The following is a 23,805-nucleotide window of genomic DNA, read 5'->3' as shown; positions in this document are numbered from 1 at the left end:
TCGATATAAATAAAGTTGACTTTGTCATTATTTATTTTGATTTTGTGTTTAGTTCAGTAGGTATATATACGTACAAATTTTGTGTACCTCCATTACCACTTTTCTGTATCTTTTTAAACATCTGAAATATCGAACTCTGGAGTATAAGTTAATTAACCTGTACCTACGTGTAATAAAAGATGATTAAAACTTGTCTTATAAAGGATATCTATGTTTTATAAAGGATAAATATTATAATAACATAATTTTATCATCTCTTTATAATTACTATAATTAAATTAGCCAAATTATATAAAAAAACTTAAAATTAAAAGTCTTTCCTATACAACTACATTCAAATGTTGCGGGAATAAGCGATCTTGACTACGTCATGCGCGAAAGCGAACCGATTTTGGAACATTATGTATCATACCTTGTGTATTAATTGTACCATGGAATACACCAACCCAACTGGGTTGGTGTATTCTTCTATGGTATAAGGACAGAGAACTACAAACACAGTGTGTTCGTAGTTCTCTGATAAGGAACTGTTCATGAATGAACACTAGTAATGTTTGTAATGTTTTACTATATTCTTTGCTTTTAGTGGTATTATTAAAACCTCATTAAAACAATATAACATTATTTTCAAATAATATTGCTTGGATTACTAATCTAATCCACGTATGTAGTCACGTAATAAAATAGATCCTGTAGGGTTAAATATCGTTTTAATGAAATAGGTATTCTTCTTTTGGACAGTTTGTTTAGTAAAAATCAGTATTGATTAGTTTTTAACAAAAAGAAAGGTAAATCAATGTCATATTGGGATTCATAAATTAATGCAAGATATGGTTAAAGTACACAAAGGTACATTATATTGAGATACATTTATTTATTTTTAAAAAGATTCTAAAATTAATATTTCTTTAGTGTATAAAAATCTGCTTATATAAAAAATTAATTTCAATGAATTCTAAATTAAAAAGCGCACTCTATTGTCAAACAGATAAACGAATGTAACAGAAAACATAAAGTATGTTTTGTATGGTGCTGCCATCTCTATCTGGTTTAGTACACGTCAAACATAAACAGATTTCTACTCTCGATTTTAAAAGGAAAAGATTAGCGCTTCCTGTATCTGTTCAGCTGGTTCGATTTCAAACAGTTTATTACATCGGTCCAGTGCAGTCTTAAAGAACAATACAACATTAACGCCTTATTGTCGAGTTGGACACTTCTCTTTCTAGTGAATTCCAAGGAGACAATAAGTTTTATGAATCAGTTGATTTCTAATTTTGCCGATTTGGCGGAGCGGCGCATGACTCTTTCATTCTGTTGTTTAATAATATGGCAACTCGAGTATCGAAGCACATTTCTCATGTAATGTTGCGGTTTTTTGTTTGTCTTTGGTTATAACAGTGAGTCAGTGCCCTTAAGTTGTTTTTTCAAGCATTTTTTAATCAAGTAAGTACCGACGAATTACTAGAATCGACATATTCTTTTGATTTAATTGATCTTTATTTGATACCAAGGAATAATGATGTAAACTGAAACCATATGATGTTAAGTATTTTATACCTAAATGAGCTTTTCTAAGGTTTCAAGTTTAGTAATTTAATATTGTTCTCGCATACACGACCGCGTGTTCTAAAGCCACGTTTATTATAATCAGCTATAAATAATAGCCTTGTAAATTAGGGCAAAGCATGGATTCAGAAATATCGAGTACCTACGCATCATAATTTTAATAAGTGTTTTAGAAGTTTAACAAAAAAATGATTCCATCAATATTTATAAACATATTTGTCCGTTTTCAGATCAATGATTATCTATTGTTAGTTTAGTTAGTTAGTTTTAATTAATAAGGAAATTCCATTGATCAATGATGCCATTAAGATTCATTAAATGTACATATTTTGGAGGGAATGTATCGGGTTTTTTTTCTCGGAAACTAATTAACTGAACAAACTTGGTATTTATATTTTTTAAAATATGGTCAAACGTATAGTTTAAATAAATTCAAACCAGACGTTTCCAATTGTGCACAGTGGCGTACACGATTTTTTAATATGGCGTCAAAACATGTTTACTGTGGACCTAAAATGTTGAATAAAAAGTGTTTAGTTATGTCTTCGTAGGTATTTTATTTTGTTCGTTATTGATTTTGGTTTCTGTAATTGTTTGTTTAGGAGTTTATTTCTATTTTATTCCATCAGTATTTTCTTTTTGTGTTTATACTCGGCTGCCGCGTTTATTAGGGACATATACATTGTACTTATTTAAAAACATATCAAAAGTGTTTCTTATAAATTCACACAGTTCCACCAAACCAAAATACTTTCTTATTTATTTTTCTTACTTATTTTACTCAGGCAAATTACATTTGCCTCTTTGCAGCTTTTCTGGGTTTCATAGATTGTCTCAGTTATTATGCCCGTTGATCTGGTGATCTCTTGAGTGATTTGTCTCTATTTCTGCTGTTTTTATCAAATGAATCGCTTGCTCCAGCTCCAGATGATTATCACTTACTCTTTTTGTTCTTATAGGGTGTTCACCTTTAAACGCAATAACTTTCATTTTTTGGATTCATTTTTAAAATTTTGAATTATCTGCTGATCATCAAGAAAACATATCGCATAACTTTCTTATCGCGGGCTACGGACGGAATGCATTGATCGGTGCGGTGGATCTCGTTGAGTAATGAAAAAATAAAAACAACAGAAACGCAATGAAACGACAGATCGCGCGACCATACTCTACGTAGAGTAGTAAACGCGGTTAACTTTAACGAATGTGGCTGAATATAGCCACAAATGTCAACCATGGAAAAAATATTTCGGTTTGGCAGTTATATGCAGCTTGAACTTTCGTTAAAGTTAAGGGTAAACGCAGTCCCATGCGTCTTTATTAGTAAAATAAAATAATATAAATTAAATTAAAATGGAATAAAATAAGCCAAATTAAATTTAAAATAATCTCTCGCAGAAAACTTAAAACTGTTTCAAGGATATCGTCCTCCTCCTCAGTCCTAATCCCTTTTGGGATGTGGTAACACCATCAGGCCTTTACAGTTTTTTCACGATTTTCCTCCATCCTTCCCTGTCCTGAGCTAGTTGTTCGGCTTCATGTAACCCTTGGTTAATCAATATTTTTGTTTGATCTACCCAACGGCTTGAAGATCTTTCCCTAGGTCTCTTTCCTCCAACTCTACCCTCGACTATCAGTTTTTCCATCGTACCTGTTCTAGCAAATGTGTCCAAAATACTGCAAATATCTCTGTTGTATTTGTTTAAGCAATCTATCCTTTACTTTAAGTTGTTCTAATATTGATACGTTAGTGCGATGATCAATCCAGGATATTGTTAACATGCGGCGGTATACCCACATTTCAAAAGCGCCTAGTTTATTTTTATCCGCTTTCTTTATGGTCCACGTTTCGGATGCATATGTGGCTATGGGAAAAATGAGTGTCCTTACCAGCCTTAGTTTTGTGTGTATTGTTATGCTAGAATTTTTCCAAATTGTTATCATAGCTTTTCTAGCAATAGTCAACCTTATACGTATCTCCCTGTCACACCCTCCATCATTTGTTATTAGGGACCCCATGTATATGAAACTGCTTACTACTTTAAAGCCCCCAAATTCCTTAAAGTGTTGAAGGTTATTCCGAGCTCTCTCTACCATCATGATCTTTCTCTTACTCCTATTTAGCTTTAGTCCATATGTTTTGCTTTTCTCCTCCAGACATCTCATTATGTCTTCCATTTCTTTTTGATTTGCTGCGATTATTAAAGTGTCATCAGCATATTGTTTATTTCTTTAAGTTAACATTAATAGAAATTTTTAAATATTATTCCTACACGTATATAATAAAATATGTCTAGTGACTATAATGGCAGTGTACTCGGCAAAGTGATTCTAAAAAAGCCTACCTACCGCCTAAATATTTCGTTTTGGTATCATGTGACCTCACGGGCTATGACGTGGATGACGTGCAACGTTAAGTAAATTAGATGAAGTATAGACTTCTAATTAGTTGAATCTTTTAAGTATGATGGTCGTGAAGATTTTATTTATTGCGCTAAGCAAGGTTATTCCTCTCCAATTTTTGCACAGTGTGAGGTTGCCCTTTTTTGGAAGCTCAATGATGTTACCCCTTTACCAGCCCGCTGGAATGCGGTTTGTTTCTCACGCCTCTCGGATTATGGGGAGCAAAAGTTCAGCAGTTAGATGCGGATCAGTTTTAAGTATTTCTGCAGCAATGTTATCGATTCCCGGAGACTTGTTATTTCTCAGAGATTTCATAGCTGTGATTATCTCCGTTTTGGAAGGGGCCTCGCAAGATATACGCAAGTCTTCATTCTGCGGGTTTTCGACAATTTCATCCACGTTTTCCCTTGGTATGCCTAGCATCAACTGAAAATGCTCTTTCCATCTCTTTACTTGGTCATTAGTTGTAGTAAGTAATTCGCATATCTTGGATCTTACGATGTTTGAACAGTTGGGCCCATTTTTTGTTAATCGTCTAGTAATTTGGTATAGCTTTCTAGTTCTGTTGTGTTGTGCAGCTGGTTCAGCTTGTTTTGTCAGTTCTTCTGCCCATCTTCTTTTGTCTCTTCTTGCATCTCTTTTAACTGCTTTATTTATTGCTTCATATTCTTGTTGTCGGTTTGCTATTTCTTCTACAGTTCTTGCTTGCCAAATGTCTTTCTTTTGCTGTTTTCTTTCCTCGATAAGATTCCAAGTTTCATCTGACATCCATTTTTTTCTATGTTTCTCTTTTTTACCCAGTTTATCTTCAGCTATTTCTGTCAAAACATCTGTTAAATCTTCCCAGCTATTTACTTCGCGTTTTCTTGTTTTGAGTTGGATTTCCTCCCTAAACATGTGTCGTCCTGGAGCCGTTTTTAATTTGTCTAGATTGTAAATTGGTCTGTTGGTGTTTCGCATGATTTTGTTTTTTGCTATCTTGATTTTAATGGTACCGTATAATGATACGAGATGATGGTCACTTGCGATGTCTGCTCCTCTTTTATTACGTACATCAAGAAGTCTATTTGATTTTATCTTATATGACCTGGTGCAGTCCATGTAACCTTGTATATATATTTTTTTAATTGTATTTAATTCATTTTATTTTATTTCATACAAATATTTTAAAATCAGGATTAGTCAAATCCATCCAGTCGTTCTTGAGTTGTTATAAAAATTATAAAAACTTATAATAAGGGTATATATGTATATTACGATATACCGCAAGATTACTACACATTTCTCGATTTTTCGAATCACGCTAAATAGGATTTCGGGTCCGTGAAAAGCATCATACCGAGCGTTAAGAAGTATTCACTTCAAAAAGTAATCTCTTTAATTTTTTATAAACTACATTTTATCCATTAACAGTTTTTTCGATCAAATGTACAGTTTTTAGTTTCACGATAGTTATCACGATTAAATCTAAAAGAATTAACTTTTCTCTTAGAATGTATTTGTCTATTGATTCTCGAGGTTATTTTCAATATTAAGGTACCAAGTCCTCAGTCGGGGTGTATTCCACCTCCAATGTAAAAGCTCACCCATTGTGCAACACTGACATTCGGCATACGAGAACAGGAAATCATACCTACAATATTGCGTCAATAAAACAACTAACCATATTATTCTCTGATTCTCTGTTATTACAGGTAAAACTGATTACATGATTATTATAATTATTTCAAATCTATTATTATATCCACGAGCACTCACCTTTATTGGTATAATCATGAAATTAGGTATTTCCACCTGTATCTATATTTGATTCAAATATTCCATTATTGTTATCAAAACACAATGAATCTATAATCTGAAGTGTTTAAATGAAATATTACTGTCTGGAGATAATTGCCTTAAACATCAATAAACATATTTCACTTTTAATCAGTTATTGATCTGAAAAAACTAACAAGATAACTTTTGGGAAAAATATATTTCTTAATATTTTTGAATGAAATTTAAACTTAAGCTAATATTACCACTAATAATTGTGTCTATTTATTTTCCTTGCTAGATAATGAAATCCTTGAAAACTGTAATGTCCAATTTCACCAACGATACCTAAATATTTAAGAATTACCTAAGTGGGCTTAGGTACTTCCTAACTCTAAAACGAATTTCACCATACGCTAAGAATTGCCTTAACTATCGTAGGATACGTCTTGCGATCTCCCGAAACATTTTAGGTATTACTTGATAGTTGGTTTTGACGGATATACTTCTGAAGTTTGTCAATAATTTGCTTCTTACCTTAATTTGTGTGATGTTATTCTGTTGTTAGTTGTATTTTTGTATTATTTTATATTGAAAGTGTTGCTTTCAATTGTCAAATGACTGTCAAAGTCTGGAAACGCATTTTTAGTTGCTCTGCATTTTAAAGTTTAATTCGTTGGATTTAAAACAATACCGCGTAATTTAAAACTAATTTTATTCGGTTAGTTCTTTTTTAAATTGTAGTGTTTAATAACAACATACTGTCCCCTGTGGGGGATGACTTTGACTCGAGGACACTTTTAAGTGCCTCTAACAATATTGTTATTGTCATCTGAAATAATGGAGCCTGAAGAAAATGTGGTACCCATTAGAGGATTTAACATAAATTCAGATATGTAAGTATAATCTTGAAAACATTTTCGTTTATATTGAAAGGATAGGTAACACCGATCTTGGTCGCTTACATCCAATTACAATAGCCCGTATTTGGTACGAGAAACTAGGAATTTCTAATATCCTAAATTAAGTAATGTTTTTTAAGGGTTTTCGTAGTGGAAGATCGTGTACAGATGCAATATTCGTTATAAAGCAAATTACTGAGAAATCACTAGAGTATAATAGACCAGCATTTCTGTGTCTGATTGACAGCGTTTGACAGAGTAAGACTCAAAGATGTAATCCATCTTCTGTATAATGGAGAAGTTCTCCTAAATATTATAAAAACTATCGAAAACATCTACTAAAACAAGAAAATGGAAAACTTACAGAAACTATAGAAATATGCAGCGGCATAAGACAAGGGGATTCATGAGCCCCATGCTCCTCAATTTAATCATAGAGATGAAGTCAAGAATTTATAAAGCAAGTGTAATGTAAGGCCAATAATGACATATGCCTCAGAAATAAGACCCGACACAGCCACGACGCAAAGGCAAAGAAAGCGGCAGACATGGGAGTACTGAGAAGAATTACAGGAAATACGCTGAGAGATCGAAAGAGAAGAGAGGACATGTAGAAGAAAGAAATAAGAAAATGTAATGTACAGTGTGTTCAATCACAAATTAACCCCTTAATTTGTAATCTCACATTATTCCTAACTTCTTAATCTATTATAGTTTCACCGTGTATAAGTGACATTGTAAAACCACTTCGTATAATATTTTAATAATTAGTTCATTTACCTACAACTAAATAAATTGCCGAATAATATATTTTCTAATTGAACTTCCTAAGTGTCACAATTAAGGCGTAGATTAAATTGTAGTGTAAGCAAAGTTTGTTGGTATGGTATGATAGGAAGCATTAACCTCGATGCTTAGGTATGAAATATTTGTGAGATTATAAATTGGGGATTTGAGTTCATTTGAGTACAGTCAATCATAAGTAGTTACCTAACGAACATCATATTGTGTAATTACCAGTAGCTGTCAATAAATCAACACTTTTACTCCACAACTTCAATTTTATTAAACCTATTATCGTCGACCGACAAGAAGCGGACAAAGGGACATTTACAAACAGATTCAAACCTCAAATCCAGGTTCGAAACTTTCCATTGGTCCTTCGAGCCGGATTTGAACCAGCGACCTATGGATCTACAGTCCACTCCGTTATAAATGAATGGACAAAAAATATAAAAAAACAATGGAATAACCACATAAGTAGAATGGAGGGACCCGTGTCGTCAAAATAGCAAGAGATAAGTCACCAATCGGCAGAAGAAGTATCGAACGAATGCGCAAAAGATGGAGTGACAACCTTCTATAGAGGTATAATCTTCCAATGAACATGCAGAATTGCTTATAAAGAGGAAGAAGAATTAAGGTGGCATTAGCTTCTATACATGAGTCTTATTTATAAATAATAGTTAACAAAAGGAACAATTTTAAAGCTATTCCGGGTCACTTATTAGAGAGCAAGGGTTTAATTCGGGATATTGATACTCAATTTGAGTAATTTTCATATATATAGATATATATATATATATATATATATATATATATATATATATATATATATAAGAGTAAGAAAAAAGAGCAATTATAAATATTATACCAAGGCTTATAATATCTTAAATTTCCACACATCTAATGAATTTAATCGTAGACAAAGAATTAAATACAACACAGAATTTCATAAAATTAAAAAAATACAAATTAATAAGCTCAATAAATTAAAAATAGAAGCTTTTGATAAAATAAAATTTCAAGAAAAATGGTTTAAAAATCTAACATCTATTCATTTTCCTTTTGAAATTAAAAAATTTTTAGCATTAGGACCTAAATTTTCTTTATGTCCTTCCAAATCTGATATTAGAGTTCCTAATTTACTTTCCGATATTGAATCAATAATCAGACCATTTAATGATAGTCAAAAGGATGTTGTTAGATCTAAATGTACAAACGTTATTACAAACTTTTTACATAAAGAAGTCAAAGATCATTTTTTAAATAAATACTATGTACAAACTAAATTTTTTCTTAAAAACCATCCTGAAATTTACATTGTCAAAAGCGATAAAGGTAACGTAACTGTTGTAATGTATAAAGAGGATTACCTACAAAAAACTGGAGGACTCTTAAATGATACTAAGTATTACACTACACTTAGAAGGAGTCCTGTTTGTACTTTACAACAAAAAGCAAATTGTCTAGTATCTAAATTAAACAGAAATAAATTTATTGATAATAAAAAAGCAAAAGAGCTCAAAATTTATAATTCTATTGCTCCACGGTTTTATGCTCTACCTAAAATACATAAACCAACTTTATCTATGAGACCAATTGTTTCATCTTTATCTCCTCCTAATGGACCAATAGCACAGCTCCTCACTGACATCTTAACTAATGCTTATAATTTAAACAACAATTTTTACATTAAAGATTCATTTGATTTTAGTTCTTTCATTAATAATTTCCAATTACCACAAAATTATGTTTTAGTTAGTTTTGATGTAACATCTCTTTTTACCAATTTACCTTTAGATTTAATCATAAGTAGTGTTGAAAAACATTGGAATGAGATTTCGCAACACACTAATATTGACTTATTACATTTCAAAACACTTATCAACTTTGTTTTTGATTCTAATATTTTTATATTTAATGGTGTCTTTTATAAACAAATTTTTGGTAGTCCTATGGGATCTAGTCTTTCACCCATTCTAAGTAGCTATGTCATGGATGATGTTATCAGTGATTGTATTAACAATTGCACTTTTTTCATTCCTTTTGTTAAAAGATATGTAGATGATTTAGTTTTGGCACTTCCTAAACACAAAATTCATGAAACAGTCAACATTTTCAACAATCATAATCAACATATACAATTTACAGTTGAGGAAGAGGTAGATAATTCTCTACCATTCCTTGACATGAGAATTGTAAGAGGTACAGACAATATGTTGAAAACCAGATGGTTCAGAAAACCCATATGTAGTAATAGATTTATAAGCTATTACTCTCATCATCCAAATAAGATGAAAATGAACCTAATAACAGGATTAAAAGAACGTGTTTTAAAACTTTCTCATCCAGATTATCTACATGAAGATCTTCAATTGTTAAAAAATATTTTAATTGAAAACTCTTATCCTCCAGATATGCTACATAGGATCCTTTTTTCTAATACTGTTAATATAAATAACTTAACACCATTTTTTGCTAAATCTCAAAACATTGTATCTAACAATCAGAACATCTAATATCATTCACTACCTTTTATACCATCATTAACACCTAAATTAATACAAACACTAAAGGTTATTGACAATATAAAAATAGCAACAAAGAACATCAAAACTATTTCATCTTTATATTCCAAAACTAAATATCCTATAGACAAATTTGAAAAAACGAATGTAGTATACAGCATTAGTTGTACTCAGTGTGAATCTGACTATGTTGGTGAGACCGGAAGAAATCTTTCAAATCGCATTATTTCTCACAAAAGTGATTGCAGAATTAAAAAACCATCTTGTGCTTTGGCAGAGCATGTAATCGGCAAAGACCATATTATGGATTTTGATAACATTAAAATTTTATGTAGTGAAAGTAATAAATTTAAAAGGACTTTTTTGGAAATGGTTTGTATTAGCAAAAGTGATAATAATTTAAACAAAAGATCAGAAATTCAAAATCTAAGCAAAATTTATAATTATATTCTTTCTTTATGATTTATATATAAAACTTGTAAAATGTCATATTTAATTCTCCATATATCTGTTACATTTTTTCAGACATCTGTCAACGGTGAATAAATCTTCTTTTTTTTTGTTACTAAACAAAAAAAAAGAATGTTTAAACGAAATTGTATTTTTGGCAATATAATTGTCAAAAATAAAAATTTTAAGTTGGCATTTATGACATTGAGGCTTATTTGTAATTGGTTGCTACTTATTTATAAATTCAATTGCTTTTGTCGAAAAAAAAATGTTTTCAAAATTATACCATTTTATTAGATTAGGACATTTTTATATTAATTATTTTTAAGATGTATTAGCAGCAATTTTTATTTACTAAACTAATTTTTATTTGGTAAGTTAACAAAAACTGTTTTTTCTTTCTAGTTCAACCTTGTAAGATATTTTGTCTTCTTTTTTAGCTCTTGATAATAATTGTAAACACAATTGAAAGCTCGAGATATAAAAAAATAGTTAACCAATAGCCCTTTTATTGACTCCAACCCATCCAAAACAGTTATATATTTTTTCCAAACGAGTCACAAGTACTTCTTTTTTCTTATTCTTATATATATATTTATAACTGTGTGGATAACTATCTGATATGTAGTATCACCCTTCATACAAATCTCAATCTGTATCAAGTTTTAATCTAATCCAATTTAAAAAAATTCCATTGAGCTTAACATGACAACTATTTAAAGAATATTTATTCGATAGATTTTTATTAAGATATTGCTTCTGACGTAATTCTTGCGTATTATTTCCGCACATTATCAAAATAATTTGTTACAAATGTTTTATCATTGTGTTCTGATTTAGATCCGGAAGGATGAGTTCATTAGTAGTGTTTTTCTGTTTATTCCAAGTGTTTGAAAGTGTCGCAGTTGTCGTTCGGTTATAAAAAAATTACGGATACTTGCTTTCAAATTTGTTTGGACACTTATTTTCCTGATCATCGATAGACAAACATCTGACTGCGGAAATAACATTTAAATGAATAATATCAGTGGATATGTTTGTTGTCTCTTTTATCAGTACGTTCTCTAGAGTTCCAAAAATTCAAGAACCAAGTTGAAAAGTTAAAGTACTTGAAGATTGCCTATAACTTACGTATGTAATGAATCTGATAACCTTAAAATCTATAATAAACTGCGATGCATAAGTTAGGGATATAGCTAAATATTAAATAAACAATAGTATTACAATTATAGAACTGTATAAATCACTTATCTATATCAACAATTAACACTATTTTTGTGATTTTTTCATTCAAAGAAATAAATAATTAAATTAAAATAATTTATAATTGTTTATAGTTTATTACCCCATGAAACGAAGCCGAAAAATCACTTGAAAGACCGAAAAATTACGGGACACTATTTTTTAATTGGAATATCTGGGGAATGTCGATAGAAAGGGCGTACTGCTTTATAACATTTTATAAAAAAAGGACATTTTTCATTAATTTCCATATTGTTAAAAAACTACAGCACATTCAACCAACTTACACCTCTAATCGATTAACGGAATTCGCAGAAAACCTTTCGTAGTAGTAAAAGGCACGGTAAACTGCACTGGTGTTCTCCATAATGTTTAACACTTTGCTAAATTTTAGGTATAAAATAAATATATGTGTCATTAACACGTTGCTCATAGTTTTGCATATTTTGTTACAGTTTTTTTAATAAATAGTATTCTTGCATAATGTTATTTAACGTAAATTTCTTTCACCTACTTGTTTAATAATTTTTTTCTGAAACAAATACTACCATGCTAAGGATAATTTATATTCAAATTAGATAAACAAAGTACTAAAATATCACTTTTAATTTTTGCTAAAAAATACTTCGGAGTAAACTAGAACATTCTGTCCATTTAGTGGTGGTTAGATTGACCATATGTCTGTTAGAGTGTACCGTTTTTGAGACGTCTGTGATTACGGGTTAAAATTAGGGTTTTGGTAAATATTTAACTTTTTAATTTCAAATGAAAATACTTGTACTAAAAATAAAATAATTGTGGAGAACAATTTAATTTGTTTATGTACGGTTTCCAACCATTTCTAAACTTTTTATCAAAAATTTTTATCCTTAGGCTAATTTGCTTAATGTGTTTAGGTTCTTTGTAAGTGGTTATAATATATTATATCTATAACAGTTCGAAAGTTTCTGTCATATTGATCTAAACTAAGTATATTGTAATTCAAACGTGTAGTTTCAAGTGACCATCATGCCTAGACGTAAATTGGATATTGATGAATTAATTGTAAATGTGCATAAATACTTTACCATAGAAAGAGACAATGATGGACCTTTAACGTCATTAATATGTATAAATCAACGCTTTTGTGACGCACTCGGGATAAGTGAAAGTAAGCTAAAAACTGTAATGAAGACTGTCAGAGATTCTCAAGATCTTACTGTGACTGAGTATCACGAAGACAAGAAAAGTAGTAGTATAGTATATTTCTATAATATTATAATATACTTATATTTTTTATCCCATATAAGAAATCAAAGGTCCGTTTCAAAGGGCTACAGGTGCTTTGTCAATGCTTAGAATGTTTTTTTTTTTGTCTGAATATCTTTATAAGGTCTCAAATTTTCATGTTTTCTTTTTAAAACTATGGTAATTTTTAATTGTTTACTTACAGTAATTGAAACAGAATGAAGTACCATTACCATTATATCGGCAATATCCCTAACTCATGCCGAGCAGTATATATTATGTATATTACTGTATACCGCAAGGTTGCTGCAAGCGTCTAGGACTAGGTCACGCATGAGATTATTTCGGCCCGTTCCAAAACATACAGGCATACCGAACGATAAGAAATATTCCCTTAATATTCTCTTAATATATATATATATATATATATATATATATATATATATATATACATATATATATATATATATATATATATATATATATATATATATATATATATATATATATATATATATATGAAAATTACTGAGTTCTCGGGAAGAACCGCGTTGAGAATTTAAAACTCGACGTTTCGGCACCCATTTTGGAGCCATTATCAAGAGGGATACGGTTCGGTTCGAGTTCGGGGTCTCAATCTGCCTACTCCCCTCACTCGAGACGTACCAGTATCGTGTTCTATATTGCAAGAACTGTCTCTCGGCACTGAGGTCTCAATCGGCCTACTCCCCAGTGTCGAGTGACAACCGGTCTTACCCTGTGTGGCTGCTTTTATACTCGCTGTATGCGCGGGAGCGGTATGCGCTGACGTGGTCTGAACTGACGTGGCCTGAGCGGTGTGGGCGGGAGGTCGCTGAAGAAGGGGTCGCCATGTTGCCGGCAATCGTTTCGCGTCATCGCGCGTGTTCAAGCTGTGAGGCCGTTTTTCGATTTCGATAGCTTCACGAATGATTCTCGCTTTTAATGAGCGGATGGGAGCGATGGTTTTTGCTTTTTCGAAATCTATTTTGTGGCCTGTCTGAATATGATGTTGGGCTAGGGCTGAAGTGGTATCGGAATGTTTGACTGATAGAGAATGTTCGTAAATACGGTTATGGATTCGTCGGTTTGTCTGTCCTACGTATGTACGTGGGCAACTGGAACAAGGTATCTCGTAGACACCATGGTCTTCATTGGGAATTTGGACTTTTACGGATCTAACGAGATTGGACAATTTGGAGTGAGTGGTGAAGATGGTTTTGATATTAAGAGGGATAAGAGTTCTACTGATCTTGTCAGTGACACCTTTAATAAAAGGTAGAAAGATTTTGGGTTGATCCGGCGGCAAGGTTTCTTTTTTGGATGGAATGGGGTTTAGAATGGCCTTTACCATGGCTTTACCCTGTATGTTTCGTAGGCTGTATGGTTTATGTAAATGTCGAAACAAAATTTATTTCAACAATCCTAGTACATTTCCAGTACTATGTAAATAAACCTGCTATCAATTTAGATCAATATTTGAGCAATGCATTATTAAACGTGGTGTACCTTATCGCTACAATTTTTTTTTGAAACAAATCTAAATTACTAAGAAAATGATCGAGCTGTGTAAAGTGTTCACTGAGATTTCATGCAATTTAACTCCCGGATACGTATGTGATATTATTAATATTATCAATAGTAGATAAAACGTTAGATTTGAATCGATGAAACACGTGTTTCATTCGGTTAAAAAATTCAAAATAAGGCGGGCAATTGTTTATTTTCAGATATCCAACATAGCAACCGATTGCTGCGATTTCCTGATATCATAATTGACATTGCCATAACTTCAACAAAACCGCGATTCAACAAACAAATTATAAAAATAACAGTGGCCTGTTGTGCGGCAAGGAATATCACCAATAGATTTAAACAGTCGATCATGGGTGTAGCTGAGGTGGTCCTGGGGACAATTTGCCTTTCCCTGAATCTCTCTAGGTCGCTTCTCCAAGATTTTGGCCAACCGCTTAGTACCACATTGACGTGGTGGTAGTGTTAGGGAATAGGGAACTTTCAGATTTCAATTGCTGGGACACATGAGATCAGAATCATATAGCCTAGTAGCAGAATTTCATCCATGGTTTGGAGGGAATTCGAAAGCATTTGTCATCAAGAGGAAAAAATTGAGAAGTCTAACCACAAAGCTCCATATATAAAAAATAGAAAACAGTAAAGCTGCAGGGGATAATAAAATTTTACCTGAGATGTTGAAGGAAAGTACCACGGAACTAAAAGAACTGATAAATGTATTTAACACATGTCTAGCAGAAGAAGATATTTTAAACCAATGGGGAAGAGCATTTATACTAATATCCAAAAAAGTTGATCCAGAAGATCTGGAAAATTACCGACTGATAAGTCTCCTCCCAAATATACAAGCTTTTTATAAAATCAATTAGAATACAATAAGAAAATTAAATTTTTTGGTAAATTTTTTCTGTAATTGTTTAAATAAATTATATTGTTAACAATGTAATTTGTTTTTGCAATTGCAAGTTTTAAAAAAAAGTTCAAAATCCATCAACTAGAACCAGAGATATAGAAACTACAGTATTTTGAAGTTCTTTTTCATTTTTGAACGCTTGATTTTTTATTTTTCCCTCCACACGGTCCGACATCTTCATTTCATCTCATTTTGGGACGGTATCTTTTCTGTTCTATTTTTTTTATTGAATTAGTTTATCTGGATTACAAATATATTTTATACAAGTCCAATAAATATTATACAAAAGATTACATAAAAATGTTAACAGTAATATATAGAATAAATTCAAATTTTATAGAACACATTTATAGTCTAGATAAAGATGAGACTGTGGTGTACCAATATCGATTGATGAATTTATAGCTTCGTTTAGGTTATCCTTTAATCCATGTCGTCGTCGTTCATTCTGATATTTTGGACAATTTCAAAGACTATGTTTAACGAAAGTTATCTGAGTTGCAATGTAGTAACAGAGGTGGTACTTATGTGTTTTTCTATTCGTATTTCCTGGTATTTCAATTCGTAGACTTCTTCCTGCATTTGTGTGATTGGATTTTTTTCATTTTGGAGGACGTCCTACTTCAGTAAGTTTAGTTTAGATCTTTGTCTATTTGAATTCTTTCGAGCTTGACATTTGCTGCGCGGTCAGCGGTTTCGTTACCCTGGATTCCGATATCGAGACCCGAATGACTGTTAAGGTACATTTTCTCTCGCTCACGCAATTGGTTTGTGCATGCCAATTTGTGCAAATTAAATGCTTCCATTTTCACGGTCAAGTCTCGTACACAAATTTGTCTAAACTACAAATACAGTTCAGATTGTCATTGAGCAACGATTGACAACGAAGAACGAATTTTTATAAGTATTGGCTGTTTTTTGTTTAATTAAAAAGTTAAAAGTGGTAAGAGACAAAAAGCCAAGAAGATCGCAGAAGAGTTGGATTGATAAAAGAGCCACCGAAGATCGCAGAAAAGTTGGATTGATAAAAGACCCACTTACTCTCATATTAGTGCAATAAAAGAATTAACAAATGCACTAGACGATTTTCGTAATTACCTGCGCATGTATGAGGCAACTTAGATTTAGTTACATCATTAATAAAAATATCGAGACCCAAATGACTGTTCAGGAAACTAGTAGAACAGTTTGTTGTAACAAGAGAGATTGAACAGTTGTAAAATATATCTGGTGAAAATATGACAGTTGTTGTCAATTACGATAGCTAAAGTTAGCCTTTATTTATTTTATAATTTTGTTATCAAAAGAGTGTCTTTCATGTAAATTATTTTCAATATGACAATTCTAATTCTAATCTGTTGGTGTGAGGTAAACATGCTATATTTAAATATACAAAAATGTTTTAAAATTACTTTTGGAAGAACAAGAGAGTTTGTAAATTATGATTATTGTATAAATAATGTACCTTTAGAGGCACGTCATAATATTAAAGATTTAGGTATAAATTTTGATTCTAAACTAACTTTTAAATATCACATTAACGAAACTTCAGCTAAAGCTTTAAAATGTTGGGATTTATTCTTAGAAACTGTAATCAGTTTTCAGTAGAAACTTTAAAAATGTTATACTGTAGTTTAGTTCGATCAGTTTTGGAGTATGGTTCTCTCATTTGGTCACCTTCATATATAACAGTGACATCTACAGTATCGAGAGAGTTCAAAATAAATTCTTGAGTGTATGTGCTTACAAAATTGGTTTTATTAGACATCAATACACATATGATGATATACTGTCAATATGTACTAAATATCTCATCACTACATGATAGAAGATGTCAAGCGGATTTATGTTTCCTTTTTAAAATTATAAATGGATATGTTCAAGATCCAGAGTTACTAAGTTTAATAAATTTTAATGTTAATACTAGAAGAACTCGTAACACTGAGATTTTCAACATTCCATTCCACACTACGAATTATGGCCAAAATGAACCCATTACAAGAATTTTACGAACTGCCAATGAGCACAGCAATAGTTTAGAGTTATTTGGAATATCTACAGCAACATTTAAGAAATCATTTGAGAGATTTTGAGCATTATTTAATAACTTAAGCTACTACTTTAATTGAATTTTGTTTGATTTTAATTTTGGTTTGGTTTTTATTAACGCAACCTATATATAAGCTTTGTAAAGGTTGACGTCATATTTCTGTAAAAATGGTATATCCGTTAATTAAATAAATAAATAATTTCATTTTGTTGTCTCAAATGGTATCGTGTTGAATTATTTACATTGATTTATTTACGAGCCCCTTCCCATAGTTGGTCCCATAGTTGGTCCCGAGTTGGTCCAACGTTAGATTGATAAGAAAATTAAATTTTGGAGAACAAAAATAAAAGTACTATTTTACAAACTCTAGAAGAATTTCTGGCGAACTCTAGTTAACGTTACGTCGTCCTTCCGCATCTGGTCTTCGAGATAATTCGATACGTCTCGCCCGCGTTTTAGATTATTAGTCACTCTTCAGAGCCGGACTTTTCACAGTATATTATATAAGAATTAATAACTATATAAGAAAAGAAAAATGGGCTACTTTGGTCACATACGAAGAAACGAGAAATACGAATTGATGCGGCTGGTCATACAAGGGAAGGTGGAAGGCAAAAGAGGACCGGGGAGAAGACGCACGTCCTGGCTGAAGAATCTGAGAGAATGGAGTGGGAAAACGTCAATAGAACTTTTCAGAACGGCTGCAGATAGAGTCAAATGGGCCATGATGATCGCCAATGTCCTTAGGGATGGGGCACGTTAAGAAGACGAATAACTATTCCTTTAAAAACAAATATACTAACGACCAACTGCTTGAAGAGACTTACAAATTCGTGTATGGTTTCTGTTTATAATATTCTTAATCATCGCATTAACATTTCGTTTTGAAAATTTTTCGATAATTTAACAATGATTTTTTTGTTTTAGATAACAACAATGTCGTACGGTACTTTAAACGGTAAGTAAATGTACATTATGCTTTCTTCTATTTAAATTAAGTACATTTTCACGAAGTAAAGCTACTACTAGCTGTTTCTCCATTGTTTAGTCTCTCCAAAAGTAACCTGGACCTATATTACATGTAATACTCTTGAATAAGTGAGTATGTTCTTCAACGAGATTATAATGCGAAGGATATTATTAAAAAAAACATTGAATGTATATTGTTCTGAAGCTATTTTCTTGTCGCATTTTTAAGTAATTACTATTTAAATGGGAATAAGCCACAATTAAAGGTTAAAGTAAGTTTATTGACGTTTCAATTTCCACTTCGGAAATCGTTCTCAAAATACAAACAATGTTTGTATTAACACTTATTTTAACCTTTTATGGTGGCTTATTCCCATTTAAATAGTATAGTATTTTTCATATAAAAATGCGTGCACGTCACAATTTATATAAAGTGACGTCACTTATATTTAAAATTTCCAGAACACTTCAAATTTTTTGACAGTTCAGCGTGTGGCAAAATTGTTTTAAGTGTTGCCGCTTTTTTAGAGTAATAATTTTGTTTATGTTTTGATTTCTTACACAATTTGATCATAATATATTATATATTAATAAATTGTATTTATAAATACATATTAAATTTCGATTAATAGCTTTACAAACTAATTATTGTTGATGTGTGTATTGTGATTGTGCTATGCCAAAACAACTAAATAGTCTGTAGAAAGCTGATAATCTTTCATATAAGATAGATTATTTTGAACAAGAAATAATGGCGGGACGTTTTTACTATTAATGCTCTGAAAGAGGTAAGTTTAAAATTTAGAATATATAATTTTGTATTAAAATGTTTTCTTATGTATTTTAGTGTGTTGCAGTAATCTTAAAACTAAGTGTATTTACTGTTAATATATGTAGTAGTTTGACAAATAGTTGACATTTTAAAAATTCCTCACTTACTATTATGATGTTTTGGCAACGCTGTGGGGTTCTGACGTCGTAAATATTGAATGACGTGCACGCATTTTTATATGAAAAATACTATAATTATATTGGATGTATATTTGCTTTATTAAGGAAATCAATTAACGGGTCATATTATAATTTGTCAAATAAAACAAGTACTTACAAAGGATATATTGACTGGACCTGAAATATTTATAATATACCAGCTGAGCCGGCGAACTTCCTCCGTCTTAGAATTAAATAATGTGTGGAAGTTCAATAACTTAACTTTTAACAGAAAACCAAAAAAAAATACTCAAGAATATTAAATATGAAAAAAGTTGAATCAATTTAGCACAAGTCGCACAAGTATAATTGTCAATGCAAGAAACGTAAAAATTCCAAGTTGATCCCGCAAACTTCTATTGATTGACCTTGCGATTTGTTTATCGTCATTGCAAAAGCCAAAGTCGCGGGAAATTGTAGATGCGTCCAATCAAATTGTAAGTCCGTTGAAATTATACCCGGAATCAAGACATCCTCTCGTTTGTATTTTCCCTTGACGATCTTTGCCTCAATGACATTATTCATTAGCTTTTTCACAGTTAGTCTCGTTCCATTGCAAAGTCAAGGTTGATTAATCTAAAGCAGTGTAATGACAACTGATCCAACTTTTAGGAAGTCCAGATAATTTCAATGAATTCAAAAATTATGTAGGATAGTTGACTACGTCATCCTGGTTTATAACTGTGTCGACTGATTGGAACGAAAACAACTTTCCGGGAAAAAAATTCTGAATGGTCACATTAAGATCATCGAGATATGTATTTTTGTCGCCAATATTATTCGTTAATCAGGCAATTATAGTTATTGAATTTGCTAAGTCCAGAAAAACACGCTAACTAGACTCATCTGTCGAGTCTGTGAAGTAACAGAAATATATGGACAATGTAACGAATGTGATTTACCATTTTCAATGTCTATGCTTCGAAAACACAATTTCACTTTTATCTTGTTTTAAAACACTCGCATATTAGTTGTCAATTTGAGTGTCTTTAAGTGCCGCCACAAAATGGATGATGTTAGGCGTTTAGTTCGTCCGCAGTAGTTGATCAGGGAATAATGGGAAGGGTCTGACAAAAAAGATTCTGTCATATTACGATTTTAAAATGATGAGAAGGAAAACATCCATAGTCCAACTTAATTCTTGTAATATGAAGAGAAACATTCAGTTAGCTCCCAGTTTACTTACCTGTACTCCGAATTTGTTTGTATTTTATTTATATCTTTTAATTTTTCCAACTTTATAGATTCCTTAATATTGGTATTCAGCAACCGCTTTATGTTCCTAGCTCTTCTTCTGACATTTTTTGAGTCTCATGTCAAGTTTTCCGACCAAGGAATTATGGTCAAATCCAATATCAAAACCAGGATATTTTTTAACACTGTGGTTCTATTACTATATTTTTTATCAACCGGTAGATATTCAATTTGGTTTCTCACTATATTGTCTGCACTGCAACATGGTCCTCTCCATGTGTACAGCCGCCTTTCTAGGAACTGGAACCTTTTTTTTTAGTCTATTTACTTAAAGATATCTTCTAGGGCAGCTGTAAATAATTTTGTAGATATTGTGTCTTCTTGTCTTACGCCTCGGTTGATTTTTACTGGTCTTGTTTCGATTCCATTACCCAACGTCACTATCATTTCAGCTTGTTCGTAAATATTATGTATTAATATTCTGTATCTGGAGTCGATCCGGTTGTTGACTAATGCTTCATCTATTGCCCACACTATCAAAAGCTTTTTCATAATCTATAAAAGCCAGACATAATGAGAGATTGTATTCGTTAGTCTTTTCTATTAGGATTTTCAAAGTATATAGATGCTCAGAGGTGCTGTACCCTTTTCTAAATCCAGCTTGTTCTACTGGTTGATATCCGTCAAATTTAATTGCTAACCTGTTTTTCCCAACTTTTCAGTTGAGTTTGCTATATCAGATTTACTTTTTTCTAGTTGTCCTTGTTCATTTTTAATAGTTATTATGTTTTTCTTTCTTAGTTTCGGTTTGGTGCATTTGAGACTTCGGTTTTTCTCTATGACTTCTTTTCTTATTACTCGATTAAGTTCCTTAAATTCTGCAGTGTCTCTTATGTTTTGTCTCAGAAGATCTTTTCTTTGTTTCAGCATGTTTTGTGATTCTACACTTATTTTGGATTTTCGTTTTCTGTTAGTCGTTGCCACTTCTGAGCTTGCATTTAATAGTTCTTTTGTTATGACTTCATTGATTTCATTTAAGCTAAGTTTATCTAGATTTAATACTTTCGCGGCTTTTAACTTGCTTTTAAATTGTTCTGTATTAGATTTTAGTTTATCTGTGTCTACATTCCAAGTTTTTCTAAATTTATTTCTATTTGTATTATATTTTATCTCTAATTTGGCTCTAACCATTTGGTGATCGCTACTTACTGACGCCGTATTTATTACTGTTACGTCCTGTATGATATCTGTTTTGTTACACAGTATGTAATCTATTTCGTTCCGAGCTTTTCCGTCTGGGGATAGCCACGTCCACTTTCTTTGAGGTTTTTTCTTATAGAATGTGTTCATTGCATAGTATTTGTGGGCTTATAGGAAGTTAACCAAGGTTTCTCCTCTCTCATTTCTAACTCCAGAGCCGAATTGTCCTGTATAGTTTTCGGTTTTTTCAAGTCGTTGTCGGATCTTAGAAGTCTCCTATTATGATCGTATACGTGCTGTGATAATTCGTGCTAGTTTCTGCAATTTTCTCATAAAATTCGTCTATATCTTCATCGGGATGTGCTGCTGTTGGAGCGTATACTTGAATAATTTTCAAGAGATGTTCTCGTTTACATTTATTCTAATCATTGCAATTCTTTTAGATATTCCTACGAATTGCTCTACTTTATGTGCAAATTTCTTGGAAATTTTACGCCATCTAGGCTTTGATCTTCTCGTCCTGTAATATAGGACCTTACCGGACTGTAGTGTTCTGCACTCTTCCCCTTTTCTTTTTACCTCTACTAGACCAATTATATGTCCTATTTTAAGTCCTTGATGTCTTCTTCGAGTTCGTAGACTTTTCATCTTTGCTTAATGACCTTATATTTAGAGTTGCGATGTTGTTGGTTTTTAGCGATTTCTTGCTTCTCCCAGATTCCATGAATCTGTCCTTTTTGCCAAAGGTGTGGGATTTGCTATTATTCTTCATATTACTTTGATCTAAATGAGGATCAAGATAATACAAAACACTATGCTTTAGTTGACGATCTTTAAATCTAAACGGTAAAATATGTTTTTTTATTTATCTCGGTAGATATCTGATGCTTGTTTCGTTCCTCACGTGATTTGGACCGTAATTTCTAAAATTGATAGATCTATTAGTTTAATATACTCGAAATTTAATGATATTTATCAGAACTTTCGATACAAATGACAATGGTTACCCATTACCATGCAAATTTCTGTAATTTCGTTTTATTTAGTAATAAACATGCAGTGACGCAAACATATTATATTCGTAATGTTTATGGCAGTCACGTGAAAATACATTTATTAACGTTTTAAATATCTGCAATTACTACACCTATTGATAAGAGTTGTGAGACACATTAATATCATATTTTTTATATCTTTAAAATTAATTAAACGGTTTAAAATTCCGTAAAGAGCGTTCAGCAATGATAACATAAAACTACTTATAGAAAAACTCAGTATTTAAAGTAGATATTTAACGTTGTAAGTGCAAGAAGCCAGAAATGGAGAACGTGCAGAAATACCGTAACCAGGGAAAGGATGTCTTTGTGCCCTTTATCGATTATTAAAACGCCTTTGACAATGTGGAACATAAACTATTGATACAGACGTTGAGGTTGGAGGAGATTGCTCTCGATGACAATTATATGAGGAGGTTCTAACAACTGTACTGGAATCGAAAGGCAGATTTAGGGATTACAACGGTCTTTATACAAAAAAAAGTAAAGATGAAAGACTGTACTTTGAAAATATTTACAATTTACGCAGCAGAGTACAATAGGTATGAAAATAAATGGAATCTCTGTAAATAATTTACAATATGCTAATTACAGGGATCTCATAGTATTATTAGCACCAGTCACAATGAGGAAGATTCTAAAATTAAAAAAGATTTATTACTAACAAGTGACTACTACCAATCTAGGTGAGATAATTTAATATGTACATCACCAACATATCTTTCCTAAGCGTCTCCCCCATGTCTTCTTTGGTTCTCCTCTCCTACTCCTCTAAGGAACTTGCAAATCAACAATTCTTCTTATTGACTGTACTTTTAAAGTGTATAAAGCATTAAATTCCTAGCTGAGCGCTTTCGATTACAATGCCATCTTCAGAGCTATGGTCAAATTTAAAAAATAAACTACAAAAGAGAAATCCTATCCCAATAGTTTCCAAAAATCATTAAGAAGACAGCAAAAAACACATCAAAAGTTTAGTTATGGTGTAAGTGCAAGCACCCATCCATCTGGTGAGAGCTGA

At 31.7% G+C, this 23,805-nt stretch overlaps 1 protein-coding gene across 1 annotated transcript in view; it reads left to right on the top strand.

Annotated features, from left to right (window-relative positions):
• The first annotated feature begins 1,174 nt into the window (after positions 1-1,174).
• The window catches only part of LOC140444092 (influenza virus NS1A-binding protein homolog), a 69,544-nt gene continuing 46,913 nt past the window's right edge, over positions 1,175-23,805 (top strand). The window contains exons 1-2 of the mRNA XM_072535739.1: positions 1,175-1,446; positions 18,304-18,334. Of these exons, the coding sequence (XP_072391840.1) occupies positions 18,313-18,334 (22 nt within the window). The 5' untranslated portion in view covers positions 1,175-1,446; positions 18,304-18,312. The remainder of the gene's footprint in view (positions 1,447-18,303; positions 18,335-23,805) is intronic.

Source organism: Diabrotica undecimpunctata, chromosome 6 (genome assembly GCF_040954645.1).
Source record: "Diabrotica undecimpunctata isolate CICGRU chromosome 6, icDiaUnde3, whole genome shotgun sequence".
Classification (NCBI taxonomy): Eukaryota; Metazoa; Arthropoda; class Insecta; order Coleoptera; family Chrysomelidae; genus Diabrotica; species Diabrotica undecimpunctata.
The sequence above is the reverse complement of the archived record's forward strand: the minus strand, read 5'-3'. Positions and strand labels throughout refer to the sequence as shown.